Below are 10,496 nucleotides of genomic sequence, written 5' to 3'. Positions count from 1 at the left end.
CGGGATTCTTGGTTGTATCCCAGTATCCCGAATGGCTGGCTAACATTGTGCCAGTCGTCAAAAAGAATGGGAAGGTTAGAGTGTGTGTTGATTATAGGGATTTGAATCGTGCCAGCCCAAAGGACGATTTTCCCTTGCCACATATTGATACACTCGTGGATCACACCGCCACAAACACACTCTATTCCTTTATGGATGGATACTCGGGGTATAATCAAATCAAGATGAATATAGAAGACCGCGAGAAAACTTCTTTCATTACACCCTGGGGAACTTTCTGCTACAGGGTGATGCCTTTTGGACTTAAAAATGCGGGGGCCACCTACCAACGAGCGATGGTGACTCTATTCCACGATATGATCCACAAAGAAATTGAAGTATACGTGGATGACATGATCGCAAAGTCAAAAGACGAAATGGACCACATCCAATATTTGAGAAAATTATTCAATCGGCTTCGTAAGTATCAGCTTAAGCTAAACCCGGCTAAGTGTACTTTCGGAGTTCGGTCGGGTAAGCTTCTTGGGTTCATCGTCAGTAAAAAAGGCATAGAGGTTGACCCCGATAAAGTAAAGGCAATAATGGAAATGCCTCCTCCTAAAACTGAGAAAGAAATTAGAGGATTCCTCGGCAGGGTGAACTACGTCGCAAGGTTCATCGCACAGTTGACTGACACGTGCAAACCAATATTCAAGCTGTTGCGCAAGAATCATTCCGAAACTTGGGATGAGAATTGTCAACGAGCTTTTGACAAGGTCAAACAGTGCTTGGCCAATCCACCAATATTGGTGCCACCTGTCGAGGGAAGGCCATTAATCCTCTATCTGACAGTGCTTGATGAGTCCATGGGAGCCGTGCTAGGGCAACAGGACGAAACTGGAAAGAAAGAACAAGCCATCTACTACCTGAGCAAAAAGTTCCTTGATTATGAAACCCGCTACACGCCGTTAGAAAAGACTTGCTGTGCGTTGGCGTGGGCAACACAAAGGCTCAGGCAGTACATGATAAGGCATACTACTTGGTTGGTTTCCAAAATGGACCCAATTAAGTACGTGTTCGACAAACCAATAATCACTGGGAAGATTGCCCGATGGCAAGTGCAATTATCAGAATTTGACATCATACATGTCACACAAAAGGCCATCAAAGGCAGTACCCTAGCTGATTACCTAGCACATGGGCCGACCAATGATTACCAATCCCTTCAGGATGATTTCCCCGACGAGCACATAATGAGTATACAACATGAAGAACTAAAAGACGATGCGTGGACCATGTATTTTGATGGAGCCTCCAACATGCTTGGACAAGGGATTGGGACAGTATTAATTTCCCCGCAAGGAAAGCATATCCCCTTAACGGCAAGACTCAACTTTGATTGTACAAATAACATGGCCGAATACGAGGCTTGCGCGTTAGGAATCCAAGCAGCAATCAACAATGGTATCCTAAAGCTCAAAGTATTTGGAGATTCGGCTTTAGTCATTCACCAACTGCGAGGTGACTGGGAAGTCCGAAATCCTAAACTGATACCATATGTTGAGCATATCAAAGATTTGATACAATTTTTCCAAAGTGTCATCTTTGAATACATTCCAAGGGAGGAGAATCAGTTTGCTGACGCTCTTGCTACACTATCATCGATGTTCGCCTTGGATAAGGAGCATGAAATGCCCATCATCAATATCCGGCGGCACGATAAGCAAGCGTTCTGCCTACTGATAGATGAAGCTGTTGACGATCATCCATGGTTCCATGACATCAAACAATATCTGTCAAAAGGGGAATATCCTGATATGGCTAGTGATAATGATAAAAAGCATATCCGAAGAAGGGCCATGGGATTTCTGTTGATTGGAGAAACCCTCTACAAAAAGAATTATGACTCGGTCTTGTTGAGATGTATAGACCAAGTCGAAGCTCAAAATGTAATCAAAGAAATACATGAGGGGGTTTTCGGTACCCATATTCCCGGGCCTGCAATAGCTAAGAAAATCCTCAGAGCAGGATATTATTGGTCGACCATTGAAAAGGATTGTTACCAATACGTCCGGAAATGCCATAAGTGTCAAGCATATGCCGACAACATTCATGTCCCACCAACGCCACTCAATGTTCTGGCTTCACCATGGCCATTTGCAATGTGGGGCATGGATGTTATTGGACCCATCGAGCCAAAGGCATCCAATGGACATAGGTTCATCCTTGTGGCCATTGACTATTTCACCAAATGGGTAGAAGCGGCATCGTATGCTCACGTGACCCGAAAGGTGGTAACATCCTTCATCAGAAAGAATATCATATGCAGATACGGTATTCCCGATAAAATCATCACTGATAATGGATCCAATTTGAACAATAAGATGGTGGAAGAGCTGTGCAAAGAGTTCAAAATTCAGCACCATAACTCTTCCCCATATCGACCAAAGATGAATGGGGCAGTTGAGGCAGCCAATAAGAATATCAAGAAGATAGTACAAAAGATGGTTGTCTCATTCAGAGACTGGTATGAGATGCTACCCTTCGCTCTCCACGGTTATAGGACTTCAGTACGTACATCCACAGGAGCTACTCCATTCTCCCTTGTTTATGGAATGGAGGCAGTTCTGCCGATTGAAGTCGAGATACCGTCTCTGAGAGTAATCATGGAAGCAAAACTTTCCGAGGCAGAATGGGTTCAAAGTCGATACAACCAATTGAACCTTATCGAAGAAAAACGACTGAACGCCATATGCCATGGTCAAGCCTACCAAAGGAAGATCAAAAAGGCTTTCGACAAAAAAGTCCATCCTCGGATCTACCATGAGGGAGAGCTGGTGATGAAGAAATTACTACCAGCTCAAAAGGACAAAATCGGAAAGTGGGCCCCAAATTACGAAGGACCATATGTGGTGAAGCGAGCTTTCTCCGGAGGAGCATTGATTCTCACAGACATGGACGGAGAAGAACTTCGATACCCAGTCAACGCTGACGTGGTAAAGAAGTATTATGCTTGAAGACGTTGCTTGCATCAGCCCGCTAGGATGAAAACCCAAAAAGGGCATCCTAGGCAAAAGTTAGGGCAAGACAAAAAGCCCGCCAGTACAAGGGTACTAGGCAAAACAAAGGCAAAATTATCCCCGCTAGGACATGTCCTAGGCAAAAATTAGGGGCAAAAGAATAAGATATAAAAACAAAGCAAGCAACGATCACTTGAACCGAAAACCAAAAGGCGGTTCAAGTGATAATCTTCTAGAAGCAAGCGTCTTGCAGTATCTACACTCCTGGCTCAGGCATCTCACCCGAAACAACTAGGGAAACGGGAAGAGCAGCAATTACAGATATAATTGTTTAAGCCAAAAATGTATAGCCAACCTTGACCAGCCATTCTTCAAAAATTCCCTTTGTAAATCTTTCTGTATAAACATTTGTGAATATCAATAAAATATCCATTTGTTTCTTTTCTTTCTTGACCTTGTGATTATGCCTTTAAATTGATGTTTTTAAAAATTGTACGAAACTCTTAATAATCGGTCAATAAAAGAAAATTGGAGGGGTTCCTGTAAAATCCATAATCTCCTGCATAAAGGCTCACAAAAATACTCCCTCGCGTCAATGACAGAAAGTCCTCCAAGAAGAAGAGGATAGGGAGAGCCACTCACTTTTCTAAATAAATGAACAAAAATAAAAAATTGTATTGCATTTGTGCATCACACACACATTAGTTGCACATTCAAAGACCTTATCATGAGGCAACTGCATAAAATAGAAAAATAGAAAATTGCTTGTGTATGACAGCAGCAAGCAAAATACAAAGATTCAGAAAATCGGCAGCATCTCTCAGAATAATTGAGCCTGGAGAGGCTTGCCGAAAGAATACTCTCAGAATAATTGAGCCTGGAGAGGCTCGCCGAAATAATACTCTCTCATAATAACTGAATTTAATTTAAATTCTGTACAGCAAAAGCCAAAAACATAAAAAAAAAAAGGCAAGATACAGAAAAAGCCAAAAAATAAAAAGGCAAGAATACAGAAAATCCAACAACCAGTTCGCACAGAATAACTGAGCCTGGAGAGGCTCGCCGAAACAATACTCCTCATCCCCCACATCTCAAAATAATTGAGCCTGGAGAGGCTCGCAGAAATAATACTCCCCAGAGAAACCTCAACTCACGCTCTTGGACTCAAAATCCCCAGCAAGAGCTATCAAAGCAAAATCGTCAAAGACCCCAATGGAAGTACGATCACCCAAACAGAATATCCAAGTCAAAGGACTTAAACTTCCTCAGTGAAGATAGCTCTCCAACTCGAGTGTCGAGTGAGGCTAAGCCTGTAGAGGCTTCCTAAATAATACTCTGGGATACATAAGATCCCCAAATCCCCAGTCGCCTACTCAAGAGGCATCCCTGCAGAAGGAGAAGAAAATAAAAATCAATAATCATTCCCCAAGTGGAATCTGGCTCTCAGCCAATCATTGAACGTCAAGCTGATATGCCTAACAGAAGAGGCTAATCAAAATCAACAACAAAATCCCCCAGTGGATAACAGCCTACACAGAGGCAGCAAAATCAGAAAACAAAAAGAGTTACCCGAACAAGGATAACCGGGATACTCCACCAACGTCGAAAGGACGTCAGCCAATCATAAGGCACCGCTCACATCAGAAAGAGCATCTTTGTGTCTATACCCCAAAGGAATCAGAAATTCTCCAGAGGGCACCAACTACGCAATGGAAAGTTGGGACACAAGAACCTATGAGTAACTGCACATCCCCTAGACGGATCCCTGCGTTATCCAGCCCTTAGTGGCACAAAATCAAAAAACAACCGTCGAAACAGCATCGTGGACTGTGGAGACAAAATCATCACCAAATCCCTGGAAAGGAGATATTCACGCTACCCCGTCGTCACAAACACGGAGGTATGCAGCCTCCGGCTCGGACAATGAGCGAAGCTATCTCTGAAAAAGGGTACTCACCGCCTACCGTTGTCATAAAGGTACTTAGCTTCCGGCTCGAACAAAGAGTGAAGTTAAGCCTGGAGAGACGGTACTTACAGCTTCCAGCTTGGGCAACAAGCAAAGCAAGGCCTGGAGAGGCAAAACTCATACTGCTCACCGTCGTCACAAGGGTGTTTAGCTTCCGGCTCAAACAAAGAGTGAAGCTAAGCCTGGAGAGACGGTACTTACAGCTTCCAGCTTGGACAACAAGCAAAGCAAGGCCTGGAGAGGCAAAACTCATACTGCTCACCGTCGTCACAAAGGTGCTTAGCTTCCGGCTCGAACAAAGAGTGAAGTTAAGCCTGGAGAGACGGTACTCACAGCTTCCAGCTTGGGCAACAAGCAAAGCAAGGCCTGGAGAGGCAAAACTCACACCGCTCACCGTCGTCGCAAAGGTGCTTGGTTTCCGGCTCAAACAAAGAGTGAAGCTAAGCCTGGAGAGGCGGTACTCAACCATCAGCGTCATCAGAGGTGCGTTGATGTCCAACTTCCGGCTCGAGCGTCGAGTGAAGTTGACCTTGGAGAAGGTAAACTCAGCTACCGAGGATGTCAAAAGCGCCGAGGTATGCACCCACCTGGAGAGGCTACTCAACATTTTTCCACCGGAAGACGCTACAAGTCAGAAGGTCGGCACAATACCCGGACAATTGGGTCAACTCCTTTACTTGTCAGCCGATACACCAAAAGGCCGTCCGACTAAGTAAAGGGGGGGCAGCTGTAGACCCCTAAAATTGTCCGGGTCGGAAATAAAAGCTTGAAGACTCTCGAAGACTGAAGGATAATCAACCAGAAGGACTCCTCGAAGGCCCTAGGAGGGTTCTCTGTAGGTCCAGAGGTCTTAGAATAGCTCAAAATAAAGAAGTGGAGGGAAAAAGCCCAATACGGCCGTACTGAACTCAATACGGCCGTATTGAAGCTTCAATACGGCCATACTGAAGTCAGTACGACCGTATTGACACTTCAATACGACCGCTGCGAACTCAATACGGGCGTATTGAAATTTCTGACTTTCAATACGACCGTATTGAACCCCAATACGACCGTATTGAAGTTCAAAAATTTCAATACGGCCGTATTGGCCCTGTAGGCCGTACTGCGCCTATTCCCTATAAATATGACGTCAATTGGACGTCATTCCACACTTTTCAACATAGTTTGAACCCTCTCCTTGAGTATTCTGGGGTTTTTGAGCAGTGTTCTGCCCTAGAAATCACTCGGAGAGTTGATCCGACGAAGTTCTTGAGCCCCGAGCCATTTTGCTTGAGGATCGAACCTAGTCGAGGGGAAATCTTTTTGATTCCCTTAGTTAAAATTTTGTTCTAGGAGAGCGAGGAGCGGGCTTGTAGAGTGTGGGAACGCCAAAACGCTTCCCAGTTCTTTACAATATATAAAAGCACGCTTCAAGAGGTTTCCTTTCAATCCTTCCTTTTACTGCTTTCTGTGTGTATATTTAAACTGTCATCATGTAGATAGTCAATTCATAATTGTTTAGAATAAATAGGGGTAATTTAGTAATTTTATACTGTTCTGTTAAAAATAATCTGTCATAGGGAACCCGAAAGGGGCGCTGTGGGGTGCTAACACCTTCCCCACGCGTAACCGACTCCCTTACCCAACTCTGGTTGTAGTGGCCAAAGTTGATTTTTAAATCAATTGCCTTATCCCTTTTTCCAATGTTTTGAGTAAAACATTGGTGGCGACTCCACGAACCCTCCTTTTATGAAAACCACTAATCCATGGAGGGTCCCGCTTGGGATTAATATGGATTAGTGAGCCTTTTAATAAAATTGCTCGTTTGACGAGGTCTCAGTTTGAGAATAAGTCATTCTAGCAATCCACTATTTTTAAACAAATAAACGAGTCCAACCATCCCTCGCGAATGCCGAAAGCCCGTTTCGGGTCGGTGGCGACAGTCATTTGTGATGATGATTGGATGAATGATTAGTATAGTGTTTCCTATACTTGTATGGTTGTTTATCGAATTCTAGCTTACCCTTCTGTTTCCATGTGGATGGACTGCTATGATCATACGGTGTATGGGAGCAGATCAGGACTAGTTTGGAGCTGTTCCCTGAGTTACTGCTAAAAGTGGATTTTTGGTACCTAGTGTCAGAGTTACCACCTTGGGTAACAATTTTGTGATTGACTGGCATTAGGAAATATTAGTTTTGGATAATTGTATAAATACTAATACTTAAAAAATTTATTGTTCATATATATATATATATATTTGTTCATGTTTTGTATTTATGAGTTATCCAATTTTATTATTTATATTAACTTACAAAATTTTAGTGCGATTCCATTAAGTGTAGAGACCATGGCGAGTCGTTACACTTTTATGGTATCAGAGCCGGTCGAGTCTTTTAGGATTCTCTGTGGGGAGTGATTCTTCTAGGTTTCTATTGTGTCATATCTCTGAGATGTGCTAGCCTTTGGTGATTTGTGGGGTATTATGTTACTAATAGGATGTTTGAATTCTTGTAGTATGGAAAGACCCCAGTATGACCAGATTGCTAGGGCCATGGAGATGATAGCCATGGCGATGCAGCAGCAGAGTGCTCACTTTGCTCAGATGGAGGCAGGTAGAGCTGTGGCTGAGGTAGCTAGACCGGTAGTCTCTCAAGAGGGGAGAGATTTAGCAGAGTTTAGGGGATGTCAGCCTCCTCAGTTCAGAGGGGATTCAGATCCTGATGTGGCAGATCAGTGGTTGAGGGAGATGGAGAAGATCTTCAGTGTTTTGGGGTCTTCTGATGAGAGAAAGTTAGCTTATGCATTTTACATGCTGGGGGGCGAGGCTGAATACTGGTGGAGAGGCACCAGGCAGATGTTAGAGAGTAGGGGTGTACTTATTGATTGGGATTGTTTTAGGAGAGTCTTTTTGGAGAAATATTTTCCAGACAGCGTTAGATACGCTAAGGAGGCAGAGTTCATGAGACTACATCAGGGGAGCTTGTCTGTTTCTGAGTATGCTATGAGGTTTGAGTATCTAGCTCGTTTCTACTCTCAGGCCATATCTAAGGCTTGAAGATGTAGAAAGTTTGTAGAGGGGTTGAGACATGAGCTGAAAAGGGTCATAGTCCCTATGTCTATAGTGGAGTTTCCTGCCTTGGTTGAGAAAGCAAAGATTGTTGAGAGATTGGAGGGTGGTGGTAGCAGTGGTAAGGCTGCTAGAGTTCAGGAGGGATCATCTGGGTCGAGGAGGGGAGGCCAGCAGAGGGGACCCTATGACAGACCTGTACAGTCTCAGAGAGGAGCTGTTAGTAAGGGACCTCGTCCTGCTACTCCTCAGGGTGGAGTTCAGGCTATTCGATGTTATCGGTGTGGTGGACCACATATTATCAGAGACTGCCCTTCTACACAGCCCAGGTGTTTTAGATGCAGTAAGTTTGGCCATCTGGCCAAGGATTGCCCAGTTAGGGCAAGTCAGTCTGTAGATTCTCAGAGGGTGGAGCGACCTAGAGCAGCAGGGTGAGTTTTTGCTTTGACAGGAGCAGAGGCTTCCACTTCCCTAGCCTTGGTGAAGGGGAAGGGTAGAGCTACAGGTACAGAGGTTTCTATCTTGTTTGATTCTGGTGCTACACATTCATTTATATCTGTTGATTGTGTGGGGAGATTGGGTTTATTAGTGTCTGCATTGCATGTTGATTTGTCTGTGTCTACTCCGGCTTCAGTTTCTGTAGTTACGTCGGAGGTGTGTGTGGGTTGCCCGATATAGGTGTTTGGTAGAAGGTTCCGAGTGAACCTGATTGTATTGCCTATGGTGGATATCGACATAATCTTAGAGATGGATTGGTTATCTGCCCATCACATCCTTATAGATTGTGCTAGGAGAGAGTTGGTATTTCCTTAGTTAGAGGATGAGGTGTTAGTATCAGCGGGACAGGCTGAGCAGTTGATGAGAGATGGAGCTGAGTGCTTCATGTTGTTTGCAGCTTTGAGTATTGAGACAGAGAGAGCTATCACTGGGATTGAGATTGTCAGTGAATTTCCTGAGGTGTTTCCAGATGATGTGCCGGGATTGCCACCTATGCGTGATGTTGAGTTTAGCATTGATCTAGTACCTGGTGCAGGACCGGTATCAGTGGCTCCTTATAGGATGGCTCCAGCTGAGTTGGTAGAGCTGAAGAAACAGATTGAGGATTTGTTGGAGAAACAGATGGTGAGGCCCAGTGTTTCTCCTTGGGGTGCTCCGGTACTGTTAGTGAAGAAAAATGATGGTGGGGCTCGTTTGTGTGTTGATTATCGGCAGCTGAATAAATTAACGATAAAGAATAAATATCCACTTCCGAGGATTGATGATTTAATGGATCAGCTGAGGGGAGCTTCAGTATTTTCAAAGATTGATTTGAGATCCGGATATCACCAGATCAGGGTGAAGGAGAGTGACATACCAAAGACTGCTTTCAGGACTATGTATGGTCACTATGAGTATGTGGTGATGCCTTTTGGTGTCACTAATGCTCCAACAGTGTTCATGGATTACATGAACAGGATTTTCAGACCGTTCTTAGACAGATTTGTGGTGGTCTTCATTGATGATATTTTGGTGTATTCTAAATCATTGGAGGATCATCGTGAGCATTTGAGGTCGGTTTTGGAGGTGTTGAGGGAGAAACAGTTGTATGCCAAACTATCCAAGTGTGAGTTTTGGTTGTCTGAGGTGAAATTTTTGGGGCATGTGATATCAGCAGAGGGGATTGCAGTGGACCCAGCCAAAGTGGAGGCTGTGATTCAGTGGGAGCGTCCGAAGACTGCTACAGAGATTAGGAGTTTTGTTGGGTTGGTGGGTTACTATCGGAGATTCATTGAGGGTTTTTCTCGAATAGTAATGCCTTTGACTCAATTGACTCGAAAATATCAGCCTTTTGTTTGGATGGATGCTTGTGAGCAGAGTTATCAAGAGTTGAAGAGACAGTTGACTACTTCTCCAGTTTTGATGTTACCTGACACTAATGAGCATTTTGATGTGTTCTGTGATGCTTCTCACCAGGGGTTAGGTTGTGTGTTGATGCAGGGAGGGAGAGTAGTGGCATACGCTTCGAGACAACTTAAGAACCATGAAAGGAATTATCCTACTCATGATTTGGAGCTTGCAGCTGTGGTTTTTGCCTTGAAGTCATGGAGACACTATCTGTATGGTGCGAGATTCAGTGTATTCAGTGACCACAAGAGTTTGAAATACCTGTTTGATCAGAAAAAGCTGAATATGAGACAGAGGAGGTGGATGGAATTCTTAAAGGACTTTGATTTTCAGTTGATGTATCATCCTGGAAAGGCAAATATGGTAGCAGATGCATTGAGTAGGAAATCCCTTCACATGTCAGCTATGATGATTAGGGAGTTGGAGATGATTGAGCAGTTCAGAGATTTGAGATTAGAGGTGGAGGTTGTTCAGGATCACATTAGTTGTGGTATGATCACCATAACTAATGAGTTCTTGAAACAGGTGGGAACTAAAGAGTTACAGGACCCAGATTTGTTGAAGATTTTGGGATTGCTTGGTACTGAGAGGGAAG

At 44.0% G+C, this 10,496-nt stretch overlaps 1 protein-coding gene across 1 annotated transcript; it reads left to right on the top strand.

The window, feature by feature from the left end:
* The first annotated feature begins 7,552 nt into the window (after positions 1-7,552).
* Positions 7,553-8,452, top strand: LOC109803784 (uncharacterized). Its single transcript, XM_083069685.1, has 2 exons — positions 7,553-7,956; positions 8,008-8,452. Exons 1-2 carry the CDS (start codon positions 7,553-7,555, stop codon positions 8,450-8,452), a joined length of 849 nt encoding a protein of 282 aa, XP_082925811.1.
* The last annotated feature ends 2,044 nt before the right edge of the window (positions 8,453-10,496 follow it).

This window comes from Cajanus cajan, chromosome 2 (genome assembly GCF_000230855.2).
Source record: "Cajanus cajan strain Asha chromosome 2, NIPB_CcT2T_4, whole genome shotgun sequence".
Classification (NCBI taxonomy): Eukaryota; Viridiplantae; Streptophyta; class Magnoliopsida; order Fabales; family Fabaceae; genus Cajanus; species Cajanus cajan.
Note: the sequence above shows the minus strand (reverse complement) of the source record. Positions and strands in the feature narration are given on the sequence as shown.

Excerpts from the sequence above, each read along its gene's own strand:
- LOC109803784 (XM_083069685.1), top strand. The coding sequence starts at position 7,553 with ATGGAGGCAGGTAGAGCTGTGGCTGAGGTAGCTAGACCGGTAGTCTCT. Across the intron at positions 7,957-8,007 it reads GTTTCTGAGTATGCTATGAG|ATGTAGAAAGTTTGTAGAGG; the intron begins GTTTGAGTATCT and ends TAAGGCTTGAAG.